A 22,597-nucleotide genomic window follows, 5' to 3' on the forward strand; every position below is an offset into this window, starting at 1 on the left:
CACCTGTTCATGGCAAAAACTAAATATGACCAAAACAACCGATGAGCACATTTTGTAGAGTGATTAGAGCATTTGAGGCTGGTGTGTGTGTCCTACACAAGAATACAGTAGATACAAGCTGTCCCGTTCCTTTTGATACTAAGTAGAGAGCTCTGTGCAAGTCTGAGCTCAGCCAGGAGGTCCAATCCTATCTTTTTGGGAATTTACTCCTCGTGGGGGGGATGGTGTAATCCATCGTAGCTTTTCCTCTATCAGTCCTTAACATTAACGCAGATACAAGAAGACATAGAAAGCTATTAAATGCACTCATGCTCTGAGGGCAGAACAATTAAGGAATGTCAGTTTGTGAACCTATCAAATAGAAAATATTGAAAAGGATTTTTTTTTTTTTTTAAAGAAAGGGGGCTGGTATATGGCATATAAAGTGTCAGGCAAACTGTGGTACACCAGCAGCTTATCTTAACTTCACCCCACACCCAAAAACAATGCAAAGAAACACACCATATATATAAAAGAAAATTAAATTATAAAAACATGATAGAATGGAAACCATATCATATAATATATCAAGTATTCATAATTTACAACAATACAATTGAATAATAAAAATCAAACCTAAAAAGGAATGTAGTTCTGTAAAGTACCACTAGAGGTCAGCAAATATTCATGCTCAGATATCCAGTTATACACTTGAAATATTTATCTGCAGTGACAAGTTTCTTCTGCTTGTGGACTAACACTTGAAAAAACTTACAGAGCTCCACTTCCACTTTAAACTCTTTCAGTTCCACATAACAGCAGCAGTAGTAGTGGTAAACACTTCATCAGTTCAGCAAAATTTACTTAGTTACATTCTTGATATGAAGTCTCACAGTATAAATGATTTTTTTTAATCTAACACTGACTTTTATGTGCACAGTGGTCTTAAATGTCTGCCATCTCGACACTGTTACTGCATCTGGAGAAAAAAATGATTTCCCACGTTAACGAAACCGACTCATGCAGTCGTAAGAGAAATATTATTCTCAGCAATTTCTGTAACGAAGAGTTTTAAGAGTTGTTTTCCCATCTCTGGTGGTTGAAGTTCATTTTTATCAGATTCTTGAAAATAATTCATGTGTCCAGCTGTGGATTCCCGTCACAGGATGGTTGTTTAATCCTCTCCAGCGTCCTGGATGTGTCAGTCTCTGGGTAGGCACTCCTCCTCCGTGATGCCCTGAGCCTTCAGCTCCTCCAGAACGTTGTCCAGGTGGCCGGGGTCGGGGTAGCCGTGGCCCGTCAGGTTGGAGCCGAACTCCGTCTTGTGGTGCACCTCGTTCCAGATGACGGTGTCGGACTCTCCGGTGGTGCTGGATGTCCCCACGGAGAAGATGAGCCGGCGGTCCCACGCCACCAGAAGAAGCCTCAGAACCTGGAAGGAGAAAAGTTGACGCTTTATCACACAATTCAGATCAACTTGAAATCAAACAAGAGGTTAAAGGGACAGTTCACCCCAAAATAAAAAATATAAATTTGTCAATTTTGGTTGTTTCGGTCTGAGTTGCAGAGTGTTTGCAGATATCAGCCGAAGAGATGAATATACAGGTTCATCTCAATGCATTGGAATATGATGGAAAAGGGTAATGCTTTATAATAAGGTCCTTAATAACCATTAATTAACAAGTAATAAGGCATTGTTCTCGCTTTAGATCCGGTAGTTGCATTAATTAATTAATTAATAAGCAAACAAAATAAGATTAATAAAGGCATGGCAAAGACATAATGGGTGGGTCATGGGTGTTTGTAATGCCATTATTAACACTTATATAAGCTTATAAACACACAATAATGTTAATAAGCATCTTGTAACGACTTACAAGGGCCTTATTATTTGTTAATTAATGGTTATTACAAAGACCTTAATATAAAGCGTTACCTGGAAAAGTCCATTTCCACTAGTTCAAGTCAGATAGCCCCAACCAAGTAGTGAGTCATATAGATGACATACTTTTCAGAGGAAAACATTTCCATATTAAACATACTTTTTCTAAAATTGGTCTTTTGTAATATTACAATTTTTTGAGACACTGAAGCCATAATCATTATAATTAGAATAAATTAAATGAATTAAGACATGAAATGTTTCATTCTGTGTGTAATGGATCTATATAATGTGTTGTTTCCACTTTTTGAATTGAATTACTGACATAAATAAACTTTTCTATGATATTAAACATTTTTGACATGCACCTGTAATGGAATTTTGGGGTGAACTGTCCCTTTAAGGGCAAACCAAGAATAATAACTACAATAACTATAATGACAATGATGTGAGCATCCACACTCATGAATGATAATGCAAACATTACACTGATGACCTGCTACTGAGGCACATGGTCAGAAAATGGCAGATAAAACATTTATAAAGCACTTGATTTAGCCTTTATTTATCATTAGTCTTATTAATAAGAATGTGAATAATAATAAATGTTGAAAAGTAGTGTGGAGGCGAATAGAGGGATAGCGTCTTTAGTGTTTATTTTAACCTCAGTGATGAGTCTCTCAATAATCCATCTTTGCATTTCTATGTGCATTTTGAAGATTTGCACGAGAAGAGCTTAAAAGTTTTTACGTTCGCTTGAGGAGGTTTGTCTTTTTTGACACACTCACATTTTCTTTAATGTGTCATTTCAAAATGTAACTTTAAATTCCCTTCAGCTTTAATGGAAACACGGCTCCTGTCATCTACGCCCGATACATCTGGATGGATTCTGATTGGCTCTCAGTGTTTATATCATTCAGTGCTTCTGTCAAACTACTATAGTAGTGGTTTGGCTCATCCACTTGAGTTTGATTTTTTTCTGATATATTTACAGTTATGTTTTTTTTGTGTGGTCAGGCCTTGAGACAGAAGGGAGGAGCTCTCATTTATTTACCTTGCGTCCCTTCTCGCTGTCAGGGAGGTAGCAGTGTCTGGGGAACCCGCGGGCAGTGAAGGGTTTGCCTGGATTTGGGTGCTCTGGGCCCTAAAACAGCAAAAGCAATCACATTATTCCACATTCTTTATTCAACACTTAGAAGCCAGTGTAAGTGTGGTGTAGACTCTACCTGGATGCCAGGAGGGATGTTATAAATGATGCGGATGGTTTTGCAGTCGGGGTGTCCGGGTAGTGAGTGTGGGATGACGTGGTACTCCATCTTGCCCGGGGGCTGGTTGCCGGTCTTCACTCCGTAGATGGTCTTGCAGGTGGGACACTGCAGGCTGCCGTCCTTGTTGCCGTTGTTGTACATGGCGACGAGGCATTGGAGGTGGTACTGGTGGCCGCACTGCGCCAGGCGACCCACGGACTCGGCACGGGAGATGCCGCCCACGCCGGGGCCTTTGTAGCCCGACGGGCCAGCCAGGGCCTCCATACAGATGGTGCAGTCCTGAGATAAGAGGACAGGTTAACAATTCAAATATGTGTTCTCCTATGTTGGATCACTTTTTATAGTCATGGAAAAAATTATTAGACCGTTCCTTTTTCTTCAATTTCTTGTTCATTTTAATGCCTGGGACAACCAAAGGTACATCTGTTTGGACAAATATAATGATAACAACAAAAATAGCTCATGAGAGTTTAATTTAAGAGCTGATATCTAGACATTTGATAACTTGATAACAACTTTGGTTATTATCAAGCAAAACAGAGATAAAATTGTGAATATGAGAGGTAAAATTGTGTATGTGAGAGGTAAAATTGATGATGATTTTGGTTATTATCAAGAAAACCAGGAAAATGGCTCAATATCAGTTCTTAAATTAAACTCTAATGAGCTATTTTTGTTGTTATCATTATATTTGTCCAAACAGATAAACCTTTAGTTGTACCAGGCATTAAAATGAACAAGCAATTGTTCTTATATACTTCTTGTATACTTTTTCCATGATGGTATGCATAAAGGAGACTCACCTCCTCTGGGGGATTGCGGACTTTCTGGAGGTACCGCTTCACCACCTCCTCAGGGGTTTTTCCTACAAGATGGAAAGTATGATTATAATTAATTCACATGATGATAGGTATACGACGCAAGAGCACATGCAGACAGATTCATCAGACTGACCTTTACGAGCCTGTTTCTTGGTGGTCTTGCGGCAGCAGTGGCCCAGGCCGGGGACGGGCTTGATGTCACTCTTGCTGACAGGTGGAGGATGCAGCACCAGCTTGGGAGGGCGGGTCAGGCAGACAGGAAGCCCTGCTGCACTCATCAGGATGCCTGTAATGCCTGGAAACAGCCAGTAGAGGGGGAGTCAGACACTGTGTTTGGAGTTTACTCTGATGAGCTCTTTATCCAGGGAATTATCTATTAACCATGCTTGTGAGGTCTAGTCATAGGATTTAAATATGGGCTAAATGTCATCAGCTGTTGTGTCTGTAGGTCAGTAAACAAGTGACAGGTAAAAGTTTATTAAAGGAGCTGGAAAGCTAATTTTGCAGTCTTAACCCTTTATCAGGCAAAGAACTATATTTGGTAACTTCAGGTAATATTTTGAGAAAAAAGTTGCAAATTTACTAGATTAAAGTGGCAAATCTACAAGAAAAAAAGTCAAAGATTCAAGAGATTTAAAGTGGCAAATCTGCGCCAAAAAGTTGCAGATTTAAGAGATTTAAAGTGACAAATCTGTGTGAAAAAATGTTGCAGATTTACGAGAAAAAATTGGGAAAAAAACAACTTTTTTCTCCCAGATTCACCACTTTAACCCTTAATAGGACACTCATTGAAATACTTGCAAATTCCAAGTTTCAACCCTAGAGAATATTGGAGGATATTACATACAGCCAGAATGTGTAAAAAAAACATACGAAATAATATTTTGAGAAAAAGTTTACGAGATTAAAGTGGCAAATCCACGAGAAAAAAATGTGCAGATTTATGAGATTTAAAGTGGTGAATCTGGAAGAAAAAAGTTGCTTTTTTAACACTTAAATCACACTTTTTTTTACACTAAATCTGCAACTTTTTTCGCGCAGATTTGCCACTTTAAATCTCTTCAATCTGCGACTTTTTTTCTTGTAGATTTGTCACTTTAATCTAGTAAATTTGCAACTTTTTTCTCGAAATATTACCTGAAGTTACCAAATATAGTTCTTTGCCTGATAAAGGGTTAAAAGCTGTTTATTTCGGACCTATTTGAACGGAATTATTTCTGATTGTTTGAAATAGAATAAAATTAAAGGATTACCTGCCAGTGCAGGGTGTACAGGGCTGGATCCATTCAGGTTCTTCACTGGAACAGTTGGCACTCTGAAACACAAGAAAACAAACTCATATGAGTCTACAGATGTCTGACACACGTGACTGGCCCGGTCACCTCGACCCAGATTCAAGACGTCACAGTCTGATGAGTCACATGCAGACAGGTGGACCGGCTCACATATGCTTGCGTCTAGCTCACCCTATGTAAACAGGCTAAGCCGATTTTGCTGAGTCATGTAAAGAAATAAACAGACGTTGCTCATCACGTCTTGACATACGGTCTATAATCGCCAGGTAAGACTTCCTGCTGTAGAAAAGGCTTAAGATTAAGATGTGTATCGCATCATAGACACCTGGCATTTTGCAAATGACGTATTATGTTCTGTTCTTTTGGTACAAATGATACCAAACAAAATGTTAGTGATGACAGCACCAACTGTCACACGATGCAGATATGCTCTATTTCAAGAAAAACGTATTAAACTAATTAAAGCACCTTTGATTTCATTTTTAAAGAACACAAAGTAAAATCTGCTAAACATCAGCAAACATGCCCTTATTTTTAAATATTCAAACATCAAACCATCCTGATATGAGGGGTGGAAGAAGGAAAGGAAGAATTGAAAAATAGTGATAAATTATCAAATTATTTGGTTAATTCAAAGCCCCGATTTTATAATACTGAACCTGTGTGTAACAGCAGCATCAGTGAGTTTGCTGATTCAGCAGAGAGTTTTCCAGGATCACTTTGATTTTTGATTTATAGTTTGGGTGAAAGTAAGAAGAAATGCTTCCTGCCAACACTATATAGGCGAAGGACTCTTCCTACTCAGTTAATGTTGCTTATTAAATCTATATGTTCACTGTGGACGTATTTATTTTTAATGCTCAAAATAAAGCATTCAGTTCAATTCAATTCAATAAATGTCAGTAGCACTACCCAGGCAATTTTCAAAGCAACACTGTTGTAAAATGTCAAGTTTATGAAATCTCTATTTTTCAGTTTGTATACATTTCATTACTCATTCTTTTTGTTGCTTCCACCCTTGAGGCCGCATTCCTTGAATTCATCATTCAAGGCAAAATGATGAAACACGGCTCTGCTTTCATCATATCAAGACTGTTTGATAAACTTATTGCTCTATTTTCCAATTCACATTGAATTGAATTACCCCTTATTGAAAATGTTTGTGTTACTTAAACCCTTCATATCCATAATCACAGAATTTAAATGGATTTTAAGCAAAAATGCAAAAAATAAATAAAAACAAATGACAAGTTGCAGCTTCTTAAATGTGGATATTTGCTGATTTTATATAAGTTTTGTAATATTTGAATGAATATATTTTGTTTTTGGACTCTCGGATGAACAAAACCAACAGTTTAAACATAAAACTAAGGGTTTCAGGTCATTTTTTCCCCCATTCTTCTGATACTTTATGAGATGTTATCAATAAATCATGAGAATATTAGACAAATGACTTGTGTCTCTGCTCATCAACAGGTAAAACACGATAACAGTCACTATTCCTATCCAGTCAGAGGTGTGTACTTACGGTCTGCCAACTTTGATAATAGTCATTTCTCCTGCTTGAGAGCACCAAAAGCCACAGAGAGAACTCTAAACAGTCCAACAACAACGTCCCCTTGTCGTTCTTGTCCCCGTCTCTCTCGTCCTCAGTGTGCCGGAGTCACGTCTCCCTCCTGCTTTTATAAGGCTAATCCACCTGTTTCCATCTGTTGACTAAACTCTGGGCCAGAGATCCATCACTAGAGGGATTAGCTGAGAGCTAGCGTGTCACCCTGCCAGGCAGCCATAAGGCTGACAGACCTGAGCACATACGGCTAGAGATGTCCAACACGCTGCCACTGGACAGAAACACACACCTGCTGCTGAAACACTCACATCCAACACCATGTTTGGGCAGTATGACTTGACAACTTTGTTGTTACATCAGTCAAAGTTATCAATCATTATTGTAGTGGGTTGTACATAAAACTGGGATAGTTGCTATATTGTAGAGACAATTTAATATTTCTATACATACAGTCATGGAAAAATGATTAGACCACCATTGTTTTCTCCAATTTTTTGTTCATTTTAATGTCTGGTACAACTAAAGGTTCATTTGTTTGGACAAATATAATTCTAACAACAAACATAGCTCATAAGAGTTGATAATAACCAAAATCATTATAATAACCAAAATCACTTTGAAGAAAACCATGGAAAATGTCTAGATATCAGCCCTTAAATTAAACTCTTGTTTGTCTTGTAAATCTTGTAAGTCTTGTAAATCTTGCTATTGTTGTTGTTATCATTGTATTTGTCCAAACAAACGGACCTTTAGTTGTACCAGGCATTAAAATTAACAAGAAATTGAAGAAAACAATGGTCTAATATTTTTTTCCATGGCTGTATATATAAATAAAAAAGGGGTAGGAATAAATAAGTTTTGACTTCTTCCTGCTCCTTTTCGAACATGAAATATTGAGGTTTAAGTGTGTGGAGAATTTTTTTTATTGAGACTAACATCAAGATTTCACACAGGTTTTCCCTTTCTTTTCTTTTTTTTTGTTCTTCCTAAGGCCTGTATGTTTTTATTGGTTTGTTTTGTTTTTACGCATGTTCGATATAAAGATACTTCATTCATTCATTCATTCATTCATTATTGTCCTCTGAACTCACTTTGACTGTAACTGTAACCATTGCTTTATAACCTACACTCCTTAGATTTAAGAAATTAAACAATTGGATACTTTTTGTCATTTAAATGGAAACGAGTACACTTATGCTACTCAGCTACCTTGTGGAGGTATTTACATCAATCTATTTTTATTCTCTTTCTGTCCTTTACTCTATTTTATATCACTTTTTGTTACTGTTACCTCTATAGCATTTTAGTCTTTCCTATTGATTCAGTCATTAAAATGGTAAAACATATATATGGTTTATATTATATTATATTATATTATATATAAAATGCATATCCAATAGAAATTTTATTCTCTCTGTGTTTTTTTAACATTTTAATTACAATTAAATAAGTAATTTATATTATGAAATTTGTTTTATACTTTTTTGTAAAAAAACAAACATATATTTATTTATATTGTTTTTTGTATTTCAGCCTGATGCATCCATGTTTTTGTCAGCCTTTATATAGTAAAAAGCACTACAATAGTTAAAACTATTTACCATAGATGATGTATCTAACTAAAACTTTATGATGGCTAGCAGGGTAATCGTGGCTTATTTTAAAAAATATTTTTAAATAAATTAAATTAAAAGTAGAGGGTAAAGATCTTCAGATAATGGTCTTGTTAAGTGGAACCTGTTAATGGTGAATCAATTCACCACATTTCAACTACAGAAAACATCATTTGAAATAATAAATTAAAATGGTTAAATGAACCAATGGTGAAATGAAGTCTCTTTAAAAACAAATCTCATACTGACTGAAAATGATAAAGATTCACACTGAGGGGTATTATTGGAGAGTTGATCAGTAATCAGATATAGAAGATCTAATCTTAGTGGCCTTGTTCTTGAAAAATGATAATAAAAATATAACCTTGTCGGCATGGATGGATTATCACTTGACAAAGTGTCAGAGGCCTTCCTGGCTTTCACTGACAACATGTCACTCAAAGAGACATGTAGCAAACAGGAAGACAACAAAAGACAATCTACAAAGAGAAACAAAACAACTACAGAGAGACACAACATAACCCTGACAAAAAACAACTACAAATAGACACAAAACCAGACCAAAGAGATGCAAAATTACTTCAGAGAGACACAAAACAATTATAAAGAGACACAACATGACCCCGTATGATACAAAACAACTACAAAGAGACACAGCATGGCCCCATACAACACAAAACAACTACAAAGAGACACAATATGACCTCGTATGACACAAAAAAAACTACAAAGAGATACAAAACAACTTTGAATAGATGCAAAAATACTTCATAGAGACACAAAACAACTACAAAGAGACACAACATAACCCTGTATGACACAAAACAACTACAAAGAGACACAAAATAACTACAAAGAGATGCAAAATCACTTCAAAGAGAGACAAAACATATACAAATAGACACAACATAACCTTTTATGACACAGAACAACTACAGAGAGACATGGAAAGACTACAAAGAGACACAACATGATCCAGTATGACAGAAAACAACTACAAAAAGACACAAAACAACTACAAAGAGACACAACATGACCACATACAACACAAAACAACTACAAAGAGACACAATATGACATTGTATCACAAAAAAACTACAAAGAGATACAAAACAACTATGAATGGATGCAAAAATACTTCATAGAGACACAAAACAACTACAAAGAGACACAGCATAACCCTGTATGACACAAAACAGCTACAAAGAGACACAAAACAACTACAAAGAGATGCAAAATCACTTCAAAGCGAAACAAAACAAATGTCCATTGTCTCATAATATGTGTTAATGTAGATTTTAAGGTTGAAGCCTGTTCCACTCTTCTGCACAGTGTTTTCACTGTCTGGAAGATTCTCTGTGTCCATAAATGATGCAACTATGACACAGATAAAGTTATCAAAGTGTACAGTTCCTGTACCTGCTTACAATCTGCTAACACTGCACTCTGTTACTATATGTGTTTGTTTACCAACAAGCTGTAGTAGCAGCTTCCTGTGTGCGTGCCAAACCTCATTCACAAAGTTACAAGAACCTGCAGGCTCACTGGGTCAAAGCTGAAAATGAACAAGCTAGTGGACATGTGAGTGTCAGGCAGGAAAATGTGAGTTAAGACAATAAAAACTGATTAAAGAAAGGTGAAGGCAAGGAGGGCAAGAAGAAGAGTGTCACTTTGTCACGTTTTTCTAATCCCGGCTAATCTAGTGGCATTAAAGAAACCTCCATCTGGACCGCTGCATGATGGAAACACACAGCCTGCAGCATATGGCAGCACACACACGTTGATACACATTCAGCAGTGTAGGTTTGTAACGGTGACACACTTAGAAGAGGAAGTCAAACCTGGTGAGAGCAGTGAGAGGAGTCAGAAACCGACAGGTGGGTGGACAAAAGGCAACTTTCGTCACTGTGATAATCTGTAATCTCGCGACCCCTCTGACTTTAACACTTTGAAACCATCTGCTCCATTTCACTGCCGGAAAACTCTCTCTCGGAACATGTTCTATTCTTTTTAAAATGTATTTATTTACAGTACAGGCCAAAATTTTGGACACACCTTCTCATTCAATGCATTTTTCTTTATTTTCATGACTATTTACAATGTAGATTCTCACTGAAGGCATCAAAACTATGAATGAACACATATGGAATTATGTACTTAACAAAAAAAGTGTGAAATAACTGAAAACATGTCTTGTATTTTAGATTCCTCAAAGTAACCACCCTTTGCTTACTAGAATATAAGACATGTTTTCAGTTATTTCACACTTTTTTGTTAAGTACATAATTTAACATGTGTTCATTAATAGTTTTGATGAATTTACAATGTCAATAGTCATGAAAATAAAGGATTGAATGAGAAGGTGTGTCCAAACTTTTGGCCTGTACTGTATGTAATATATTCATCTATTTAGTTAACAACTTTTTTTTTTCACTATACCTTGATTGTTCCCCTTTGTTCCTGTAAGTGGCTTTGGATAAAAGTGTCTGCTAAATGATGAAATGTAAATGTAAACAAATACACTTCATTTTGTGGATCATAGATGGTCAAAATATTAAGTATTCTAGCTTTATAAGGTTACTTATCTGCACACCTGTACAGCCTAATGTTGATTGACTTTATCTGTATATCGTTCCACAGGAATGAGTCCTAAACCCTTGAAATTATTTTGCATTTTAGCACTTTCAGTTCTCTCGTTTTGAAGTCAATGGGTTTTTGGTAAAATGCCTAAAATAAGGTCTTCAAAATAAACTAAAATAAAATCATAAAGCAGTGCCACATATAAAAAGAGAACAGAAACAAATCTAATGTAAATGAGATAAATAACGTATTCCTTGCTCGCAGTCTGCCATTGTCTGTTATGAACATTTCCGTCCCCACTGTGTTGGATTGTGGGATATTTATGCCGAAGTAGTTTGCATACTGTAATATTTCACCAGATATAGTATGCAATTTGCATCCTATTTGTTTCACACAACAGTTTTGGACATACAAAAAAATCTCACATACTGTCTTAGAATACTTAATAGTAAACTAGTATAGAATTAAAAAAAAAACTGCAATTCCTCAACTGGCCACCTGAGGATAGCTCCAAAAGGGAGTCAATCCCCATAGAACTACATGTTAAATGCTGAACTTTACAGCAGAAATAAACAACCCGGTACAAACAACAGTTACCGTACGATTTGATTCTTACAACAGCAACAAAAATCTCATATACTGTTTTAGAACTAAATAGCAAGCTAGTGTGGAAGTTTGGATACAACCTGAGTTATGAGAACCCTGTTATTAGTGCATCCAACAACAACTTTTAGGGATTTTCTAGCAGAAGGAAGGAGAGAGGAGGCACTTTCACGCCACAGAAGCTAGGGATCGAAGCCTGCCAACTCCAGCATCTATAATGTTAACGATCAATTAATCGATTGATCTCTGTGTTTTTATACATTAACACAGTATGTATAAAAACATGCATACATGGGCAAAACAAAAGATAGATATACAGTACCACGCATAAGCCTGTTTTGATAACGGACGCTTTTATTTTGAAAGGACAATCGTCCTGTCAATCGTAAAACTTACTCAGCTGAGATTATACTGTAAAGATAACGTCAATGACTTCAATGCTTTAGCCCCAAAAGAGGCATGAGGGCAGTTTTCACATTAATCTTGCATATTTAAATGTGTTTTGTGTTTAAATAAAATAAATAAATAAGTTAAACCTAGTAATGCTGCAGCTTTATTCAACTTCATTCTCAGCTCATTGGCTTATTCACGTGGCAGAACTGAATGCTCGGCCGTGTTTCAGTTCACTGATACGCAGTCACAGATAAAATTAAAAAATACACAGATCGATTAAAAATTCTACATGATCAAATTCTTAACAACCAATAATTGATTATCAATTAATTCTTCCCGTCCCTAATAGATGTGATTGTAATTGTTTTCCTAATTGCACTTTCTCCACATCTATGGTTCAGGTTCTGAGCTTGGGTTGCCCCCGAACGCTTCTCGTTCTCATTCCCAACTCAAATGCAGACACTTGACTGGGACCCTTGGCGTCACTTTTGAATGTACTTGGTAGCCAAAAGACAAAAAAAGGCTCAGATTACAACACACACACACACAGAGGGAGTGTTATTTCATTCTCTGGTTAGGACACTATTATATAATTATTTAATATTTGCTTACTGCCATAGTAATGTTCTAAATGTCGTTCACAGGACCTTTTATATAATGATGGGAGCTATTTATTTTTGAGGGATGTGATCAATTCTTTGTTTAACAAAATGAACAAGCACAACTTGTTTTCGTCACACCAAATGAGAAGTTCAGAATGAGCAAACTGCTAAAACATTATGTAAACTGATAAAGGCAAAGCTTTAAAATGGCAACAATCCAGTTTTTTCAATTGTTTTTTATGACTCAGTATATAAATGTGAGCCTAATGACCCACATGTACTTAAATAATTAAACTCTACCACTGGGTGCAGCAGCTTAAGGAGGTGTTTTCCTCGACTACTCCAGTACTCGGTTATGAATTTGGGGATAAAGCAATAAGACGATGACAGCAGGAGCTAAGAGGAGCTTAGAGCAAACAGAAGGAGAGAAGAAGAATCACCAGCTGATGGGATCAGAGAGACTCCTGATCTGTGACGTTGGCTGTTTTACTGCAGCAGCAGGTGCTCTCACCCGCTCGGCTGTAAGAATAGGTCAGTCACACAGCTCACCTGACACAAAACACAGATTACTGAAGCAGGAATATTAAGCCTGGGGAGATTTGGTATTAATCTGAGGCTTAGCTGGGTTTTTAATGCAAGGATTCAGAAAGTTGGGGTTCTCTGTTGGGTCTGCTCACATTAAAATTCTCCTCAGCTTGCGGTCATTTTTCAGTGTTTAATCCCAGTACAAGCAGCTTCACACAGACCTGCTGTCAAACACAGATAAAGTGACTTAATGCGTTTGATTAATGTGGGAAATTCCAGCGTGTTAAATATGAGGCAGCTGCATGACAAATTAAATCTAGAGCAACTCACAGACACCTATTTCAGTAAGACTTAGATAAGATCTGTAAGATTCTGAGAGAAAGAAAAAATAAATCAAGAAGGAATAGCAGTGCTCTCGTTCCAAAGGTCTTGTCTGAACCTCAGACTGTATATAAATAAGGTCTGAACCTCTTTCCAACCATAGTTACCAACACTGACCACAGATATCTGGCTCACCAGCGCCCTCTGGCTATGAAACCTGGACACTGTGACTTCCTTCACTTCATTCTGTCAAATGTTGAGATGGCACATAAAAATACTATGAATAATAATTTGTGTCTTATTTTGAAAAAGTTTTAGTTAAATTACTAGTATAAATTATCAAAATTACTTTTGAAAACTTCAATAAGTAATTACAAGAAACAAGTTTATTTCCTATTTTAGTTGCATACTGGCTTCCAAACTAGTTGTACAGACCTGCTCCTCCTATAAACTTTGATTTAAGGTGAATGTTAGTGTCAAACTCTGCACATACATTATTCTGCACAGTGAAGTTCAAACATCCAAATGAGATAATAAGGAAGACACTTTGCTTTAATCAAGCAGCTACCTCCAGTGCCTTAAACCTGCATTCTTTTGAACGACCAGCAGGGGGCGGATTTATTACCTCACTAAACATTTTCCTAATGAGTAAATGGGCCCAATTGCTAGTATGAAGTCCCATTTAATACAGCATGATATTCAATTTTTCAAATGGACCAATTTAGAGTAAAGCATATAATGTGTAGCCATGGTGCTGTGTACATTTAAATAGCCAGGAACTTTGGTGATGCTCCAGTTCTTGTGTTAGTTTGACCCCTTCACAGTCTTGTGAAAGTTCATTGTAACATTTTGGTCGCCTAAAATGTTTGTTCGACCTTTGGGTGTTGGTACATTTTGTTTTAAGCCTGTCTGTTTACCTCCAGCCAATATTAGCATCCCAATTAATATCACAGTTAACGTGAATTAGCTGGTAACTTTGCATATGCTAACTGAGCTGGTAACCTGTGCAACCTTCTCAGCTTCACTTTTCAAACATGGTCACTTCTGGCTCCAAAAAAACAGGATGGCAATGGGCAAAATGATGACATCACAATGGCCACGTCCTCTTCCTTTATTCAGTCTCTGGCTTTAATATTATTATGCTAATTTTCTGTTTACACTATTCAGAGAGCCGAGCCGTCTGCTCTCCTCTTGTGTAAACTGAATTTTATTTAAGAAATTATAGTCATAATAATTGCAACAATATGTTGTATATGAAGCTGTGACACAACTTGCAGCACTTATCATTGCTGTGTATAGGCGTGTTTCCACTGAGTACTTTCTGAGTACTTTTTGGAAAGCGGCTGAGTGTTTGGCTCCGCCCACTAATTAGTTCCCCTCGGTGTCTGTTCCCATACAGGTACTTTTGTAGCGGCTAACCAACGGAGTTCGAATGTGACAACAGACTGACGCAGCAAGCAGTCCTGCCAACTTTGCTGCTTTGTTGCTATATTTAGCGACTAATCAGACCCCTCTAGCGACTCTTTCTCAAAAAAGCGACTAGCAACAAATCTAGCGACTCTTTCTGGTGTTATTGGAGACTTTTGGAGACTCGTTCCCACTCTTCTTAACAAGTAGCAGGCGCTGTCCCAAAGCACTCACAAGCGGCCCAGCAGTCTCTCCCAGCTGCAGATAGAGCAGGAGATGTTAACCCGTCAGCGTCCAGTCTGCAAATGAATCACGCATGCACGAAATCGCCGCTCAGAAAGAACCTGCCTCTAGGAGGTCATTTTCTGAACCTCTCTCCCAGCCACACCCATCGTGGCTCACTAGGGGGAAATTATCTAATAGAAACACGGCTTATAGAATGAAGATACACCTGCCACAAGACTAAAGGCCCACAAGACCTCATGAGAAAAGAGCTCCTACTCAAGGAGAAATGGAAATATCAAGCATTCCCAAATGATGGGGACATCCCAGATGTTATAGACCTGTTCCAGATGTGGTTTGCGCAATAAAACCAGCAGCATGCCTATTTACAGTCAGCCCATTTTTCAAATTGAGGTTTAAAATAGAAAGTTATGTAGATAACTCGGCAAACCTGTTTTGAAAAACAAGTCATACTGGTTGCAACTGCTTAAACATACATAACCACAAAGTATGTTTAGGTGTTTCTGATTTTTTGAGGCCTTGAGCGACAAATTCTTTGCACTATATACGAGCTGTGTGTGTGTGTGTGTCTGTGTGTCTGTGTGTGTGTGTGTGTGTGTGTGTGTGTGTGTGTGTGTTTGTACAGTAAATCCATCATTAAGCGGTTGCATGACAAATGTCTGGAATGTGAGAGCTCGGCTTGTTCAGTGTGAATGCTCTCCATTGTTTTACTGTGGAAATGAACGAGCCCGATGGACTTTGTCACAAAGATTAAAGGCTCATGAATGCTAATGAGCGCTGATGTCAGACACTGTGTAATGAGGGCTTCAAACAAATGAGAAAGTCCTGTCTAAATTGATTGTCTTACATTCCTGGTTTCGCTGGTCTCATTTAGTCTCATATACAGTGATAAGGGAGGAGGTTTCACATCAAATGTTAAACAATAAGTCCCCATTAAAATCAGCTGGCATTCAACCTGCCCACTGCTTATATACTTTTTTTAAATAGTGAAGACATCCTGCAAAAAAACTTTCAAATCTGCAATTCCTCAACTGGCCACTTGAGGCTGTTTCCAAAAGCGAATCGATTCCCATAGACCCCCATGTTAAAATGACAAACTTTATAACTCACTCATAATTTGAATTTTAAGACTTAAAGTTCTGCATAATTAAGGGCACGGTTACTTTGAGTTACAGGTGGCTTACGGCTGCATGCAGGCCTTTACGCATAACTCAATCTGAGTTATTCATTATTCCAAGAACTTGTGCCATTCTAAACCTACTGAATATATATAATATGCCCTTGAACAGGCAAAACCAATCATGTCATGGTTTTCTTTGTTTCTATTTTCTTGATTAAATAGTCAGCAGTAATCTTTAGCAAACTGATATGCTCATTCTGCATAAAGTGTATCAAATGTAAATTTTAAATAAACAAATAAATAAAAACTATTAAATTAAATGAATATCTTCTTTTTTTTCTTTAGTGTTTTTGTCATATACATATATGCCATGCATGATCTGATGATGATATCCGGGTCATATGTATCCGGATGTTGTCCAATGTAAAGTCTTAATTTGTTCTCCAGTTTCTTTGTTGCTAAGTACATATACAGCTAATTTTGTGTATCTGTGCTTCATACCTAGTAACTAGCCTGACTGGGGCCCACTGGGGTTACTACCTGACACCACTGCATGTGTCTAATTTAGTATTGCCTTGTAGTCAATAAGCATTACACCTTCTGTTTATAGTGGTGATGGATATCCCACCTGTCATTTACATGAATATACAAACCTGTTAACTCTAGAGTGTTTTCTAGAGGTTTCCTTACCTTTTCTTGGATATTAGAGCTTTTCTTTTTACAGTAAAAGTATATTTATATGTGCTACTCCAGCGGTTGTGTACTCACCCAGAGGCGATAAGGGCACGTGACTGAGCCATGGCGATACGCTGCAGGGCAGGTCGGCTCAGCCCTGCCAGGCTGGACCGGGGGGGCAGAGGGGCGGCGCAGGCAGCAGCACCCGATGAAGACACTGGACCCAGGACGCGGGCGGAAGGCGACGGCGTGCAGGTGGAGGCGGCCGTGGAGATTAGAGGTGGGCCTGGAGCGGGCACCGTGGGGGCAGGACAGGAGGCGGAGAGGGAGGACGACGTGGAGGGGTGAGGGGGAGAAGTGGCAACAGATGGGAGTGTGGTGGAGGGTGGAGGAGGAGGCGGGGGAGGAGGAGGGAGAGGTGGAGGAGGGGGGCGGGTGGAGGAGATGGAGAGGGCGGCGGTAGCTGAGCCAAGGAGGGACAGAGAGTGGGTGAAGCCTCCTCCATAACCAAGGCTGGCACCGCCAACACCGCTACCCCCGACCATTCCTACACCTCCTGCACCACCCATACCACTCAGACTATAGCCACCTGTCGCCCCCACTATGGACGTCCTGTGTGGGGAAAAGGACCGCGCCAGGGTCGGAGGCCGGGGCAGGGTCAGTGAGTACGACCCCCCTGGGACAGGGTAACTGCTGATCTTGGGACTAGGCGGCTTGGTCTGTGGCGGTCTCCGCCCCAGAGTGTGAGCAGACATGGCGCCCGCTTTGACACTGAGCACCAGCATGCACTGCTGACAGGCGCAGGGCTGTCCCAAGGAGGTGATGGCTGAGGCGGGGAGTGCCCCACTGGGGTACGCGCTCCCGTTGCCAGTCCCACTGCTGCTCATCCGGATCCCCATGCCCACTCCGGACACATCCACGCCAAGCAGTCCCCCGTGGCTGGCTGTGGACATGGGCCCCCAGGCGTGGTGAGATTTGGGCAGGGGTCCAGACACCAGCGGGTAAGCTAGGTCGGAGCGGCGCTGGATACGCCGGCAGCGCTGCGTCTGCCCGTTGATTTGAGTCATGCTTTCGAAGTCAATGAGGTAGCAGAAACCCAGCGGCGCCAGGTCCAGCCAGGGCTGCTGGCGATCACGTGCTGCCTGGATGGCGATGCCCACCTCCGTGTCGTACGCCGTCCAACTGCCAGCGTCGTTCTCCCACTCCCACAACCAGCCCTGGCCCGGCGCCGAGGTGGGGTCGTAGAAGCTACGTCGTACCGGTCGAAGGGTACCTGAGGCAGGGATCAGGGGGTCAGAACATTGCAAGAGATATTATAAAAAATGAACATAAAGTCAGTGAGACAGATTTAGTGCTTCTTAATGAATTGATCTCTCCCTCCAGCTGATTCGTGGTGATGAGAGGTATCTGCTATAGGAGGGAAGTGCCTGACTGTGCTACTATTTACTGTGGACACGTACATTGCAACCCTAACAAATTCAACATGTCTGTGTTTGCTTGCTAAGAATTTAGGCAAACAGGTTGCCCCTGGTAACAGCACACGGTGTTCTGAATTCTGATTGGCTGGCAGCCTTGATCCGACCCAAAGCTGGCTGTGTTTGCTTTCCCAGGGTGTCCAGAGAAACTCTACAGAGTCTTCATACTGTAAAACCTTCACACATCAAATCCTGTGGCAGAAACACAAAGGAGTGCAAAGACTTCTCCAAGATGAGTGAGCTTTTATCTAAAAAAAGAGAGAGATGAAACCTTTTGTGCACAAACATTGTACAGCTCATGGCAGCATCCTGTAAAATTAAGCATTTGAGATAAATGCAGGATCAAACCAGCTGTGGAAGACATACTGAGATCTTTTACTTTAGTAAAATTAGCAATACAACACGGTAAATATACTCCATTACAAAAGTATTTCACTCAAAAGCTTACTTAAAAGACTGACAGCAAATCTACTCAAAGGTATCAAAGTAAGTGTACTCATTATGCAAGCTGTCCCCATTTAGATCACTAGACTTACTGACATCTATATTAGATATATATATATATATATATATATATATATATATATATATAGTATATATATACTATTTTTATAGATATTTTCAAAGTTGATCAAATGTTTTAAATGGATGATATTGATTTGAAGAGAAAAATGAATGTAAACAGGTACAATATTTCCTTCTAAAATGTAGTGGAGTATAAGTGCAAATCAACACAAAATGAAAAAGTAAAGTTCAAGTACCTACAAATTGTACTTGAGTAAATGTACTTAGTTACTTTCTACCACTGGATCCAACATAAAGCAAAACACAGAACTTGTATCATGCAGAATATATGACAACAAAGGAGTTCATTCATGAGATCTGCTCCCATCGACCCCATTTTATCAATGACCTCAGACTCCTGAAATTCTCCCCCACCCTCCTCCTCCTCCTCCTCCTCCTCCTCCCTGTCTCCTATTTAGACTGGGGCACCCTGCCTGCCTCCCCCAGTTCAGCTTCTGCTGGGTTTGGAAAACAAACTTCACAAAGGCTTTTGTCAGCCAATGTTGAGAGAGACGGGGGAAATGTTGGGTTCTCTGCCAAAGTTAGACATCTGAAAACCGACAATTGCCTGCTTTGTCTCTCTGCTCTGCTCGCCTCTCTTTGTGAAGCCTCGACTTGTCAAAGACGAGGTGTTTTTCCCCCATATTCTGCCATGAAAGGCAGTGGTAGGCTACTGATTGCAGTTTGCAGTAATGTGTCTGTTGCTATGACTGGACACTTCAGCTGCAACTGTGGCCTAGGTGACACATGCACACACACACACACACACACACACACACGGGTCTTACCAGAATGACTCATTTCACTGACACCTTTCTAAATCACAGCATGTCCTTTTGAATGATATGTAACATAACACATGATGGATGTGGGTATTAAAATAAGAAATAATAGCACTGATGTCTTTGCTGCAGAAACACTTTGCAGCAAAAACACTCCCATCAGAGCATCAACTTCTGGCAACACCAGGGCTTGCAAAGATAACACTCATGAGCAATAAAAAGGCCTCCACCTCAGCCCAGGCCGCTACACCGCTACACCCTCCGCCCAGTGTGCCTCCCTCCTCCCTGCTCCTCACCTGTGTCTTGTCGGAACTGGTGCATGGAATGCAAATCGATGATGTAGGGCGAGAGGCGAGAGTCCACCTGGCCGAGGACAACACTACCACACCGCGGGTCGCTCCGGATGACTGCCTCGATGTGATGACAGACAGCCGGGCTGTAGGGCCGCCAGCGTCCGTGCTCGTTCAGCCATTCCCATACCACTACGGCGGATGCTAGTAACATCCTACTCCTGCAAAGGTGAAAAAATAACACTGACAACACGGAGGCATAAATGAAACCGCGGGGATGGTGGGCATTTAAAGACACCCTCCACCGTGCATCCCTGCGCACAGCGGCGCTGCATCCATCTTGGACAGTTTGCAACCCAGATGTGTTTCCTATCTATGGATATAAATATATATTTTGGCATGACACTACATGCAGACTGTACCTTCCATGTTTGTAGTTTCGGTTATGCAGCAATTAGTAGGTCCTTTTTATCACACGACGAGGGAACAGAGAGTTTCAGGGCGCAAAAAGCCTTGCAGGATGGTTGCATTTTACTCCCTATGCAGATGAGTGACGTCTACTGAAATCATTTCTCCGGCACAATCAAGTTAGGGTGAGAGGAGAAAATGCAACTTGGATGCTCACGGTGGTGCGGCATTCGTGAAGTAGGTTACTGTGACAGACTGGCTCTGATCGTGCAGTGCAAGGTTTTTCTTTTCTTTTTTTTTTTTCCTTTTTCTTTTTTTTTTTTTTTACCAAAACCGTGCTGACTGTAAGGGAGGATCAGATTCCTTGAAAGCAAATAGATGAATATTTACCGGCTTAGATCGACCCCAGGGTCCAGTCAAAACTCTGCTTTGTAGAACATTTTCTCTAGTAATGATCCATCTGTCAGTGTGAGACCGTCTTCACTCTTCAGTCTAAACTCCCGGATTTCTGGTTACATAATTGCTGTGATAATGTCTCGTTACAGTTATTATTACTTTGACTCAGGCTCACTTCATCCATAATGCCTATAGAGCGTCTCTCTCTCTATCTCTCTCTCTCTCTCTCTCTCTCTCTCTCTCTCTCTCTTTGCCACCACTGAAGATAATTTGGTGGGTGAAAAATAAATGTTTGACATTCGCGTGCGTGAACACTCCCACACTCGCACTCCTCGAAGACCTCAAACAACCAATCAGATTCTAGCAAGTGCTCCCTCTGTCCAATCACAGGCTGTCTCTTCCCACACGTTTCCATCGTTTACTGAATCGCAAATAAAAAATGTGTAAAATGTTTGTTTCTTTTCGTATTGCAACGCACACAAATCCGCCTCTTTTGTGACATATTTTATTTTAATCGTTGAGAGCAACACGACTGAAAAGTGAAAAGGAGTGGAGATGCCGGGGATTGAACCCGGGACCTCATACATGCGAAGCATGCGCTCTACCACTGAGCTACATCCCCATTGGACGAAAAGAATTCAATGACACTTTAAGTATACTATCATACCACAGTTTACTGTCTATTACTGTAAAGAAAATAATTTTTTATTAATTTGTTACAATGCAAGACCTGAAAGAGGAAAATTATGACACTTTGTCAATAAAATGAATTCATGAACTGCCTTTATTTACACAATATGTGCTTTTAATACATTCATTAAACAGGGAAGTAAGTCAACTACTTACATGGTGTTGAGTTTGTAGTAGTCTAACCTTAGTAGTTTGATTTCATGGTATCATCATAATATCACAACAACGATATAAAAGACATATTGTTATAGTTTTGAAGTTGGCTACATCCAACATGATGATTTCTGATCTCGTTAACACAGTGTAACTTACATACAGTATAAAATGTCACTTCATGGAAAGTTTTACTCCTACCTGTTTTCTCAATCATTCAAAGCCCCTCCAAAATATAACATCAGTTCAGATCAGACGCTAAAATCATTAAAATTTAGTTTGTTTTCTTAAAAACTGGCTTAATCTTTCTTTGCATTGCTCAGTCAATTAACTGATGTTTTTTTTTTTACATTGTTTCATTTGAAATTAAGTACAGTACAAACATAGTTAAATCTATTTTTGTTTTTATTTTTTTTAACGAAAATTAAAAAGCAATAAAAACGCATGCCAAAGTCCACAATATACAATATGCAATATGCAATAAGGCTGAAACAATAATACAACATTTTAACTGACTTGTTTCACTTTATAAATGTAAACTCTTACACAAACATTCAAAATCCAATCCAGTTTACTACATATTTATAACACCTTCACTTATCAACCATTTTTTATTCTGATGCCTCAACAGGAAGTAGAATTACTATAGCCACCATTGAGGACAACATCATACATACAGTGGGGTTTTTTATTCAGCAGAGTTCATGGGGTGTTAGAGAGTGATTCCTAGACTTATAGCTAACACAAAGAGTTTTCTTTTTCCTGGCGGCGTGGAACAGCACTTGATCTTAATGTTGGAAAATAACATTTTATAGAAAATATATTTTAACCCCTTATCAGGCAAAGAACTATATTTGGTAACTTGAGGTAATATTTCGAGAAAAAAGTTGCAAATTTATTAGATTAAAGTGGCAAATCTACAAGAAAAAAAGTCGCAGATTT

At 39.1% G+C, this 22,597-nt stretch overlaps 1 protein-coding gene and 1 non-coding gene across 3 annotated transcripts; both read right to left on the reverse strand.

The window, feature by feature from the left end:
- Positions 1–659: 659 nt before the first annotated feature.
- On the reverse strand, positions 660–21,014 carry dtx4a (deltex 4, E3 ubiquitin ligase a). 2 transcript variants are annotated; one of them, XM_059355096.1, is made up of 9 exons: positions 20,807–21,014; positions 20,015–20,229; positions 16,991–18,170; positions 5,204–5,265; positions 4,084–4,245; positions 3,933–3,994; positions 3,088–3,408; positions 2,916–3,005; positions 660–1,411 (listed from the first exon to the last, which is right to left on the reverse strand). In XM_059355096.1, exons 2-9 carry the CDS (start codon positions 20,220–20,222, stop codon positions 1,181–1,183), a joined length of 2,316 nt encoding a protein of 771 aa, XP_059211079.1. In that variant the 5' UTR covers positions 20,223–20,229; positions 20,807–21,014; the 3' UTR covers positions 660–1,180. The 2 variants fall into 2 exon arrangements, with proteins under 2 accessions (XP_059211079.1, XP_059211078.1); XM_059355095.1 differs by lacking the exon at positions 20,807–21,014 and adding an exon at positions 20,431–20,768.
- A 348-nt stretch (positions 21,015–21,362) lies between these two features.
- On the reverse strand, positions 21,363–21,434 carry trnaa-cgc (transfer RNA alanine (anticodon CGC)). The gene has a single exon. It is a non-coding gene; the product is annotated as a tRNA-Ala (tRNA).
- Positions 21,435–22,597: the final 1,163 nt, after the last annotated feature.

Source organism: Centropristis striata, chromosome 17 (assembly GCF_030273125.1).
Source record: "Centropristis striata isolate RG_2023a ecotype Rhode Island chromosome 17, C.striata_1.0, whole genome shotgun sequence".
NCBI classification, from domain to species: domain Eukaryota; kingdom Metazoa; phylum Chordata; class Actinopteri; order Perciformes; family Serranidae; genus Centropristis; species Centropristis striata.

What these genes read in the sequence shown, in the direction of transcription:
- dtx4a (XM_059355096.1), bottom strand. Translation starts at nt 20,222, where the DNA reads ATGTTACTAGCATCCGCCGTAGTGGTATGGGAATGGCTGAACGAGCAC. An exon ending in CCAGTTCCGACAAGACACAG is followed by an intron (nt 18,171 to 20,014) that starts GTGAGGAGCAGG and finishes TCCCTGCCTCAG; the next exon opens with GTACCCTTCGACCGGTACGA. An exon ending in CAAGAAACAGGCTCGTAAAG is followed by an intron (nt 3,995 to 4,083) that starts GTCAGTCTGATG and finishes TCCATCTTGTAG; the next exon opens with GAAAAACCCCTGAGGAGGTG.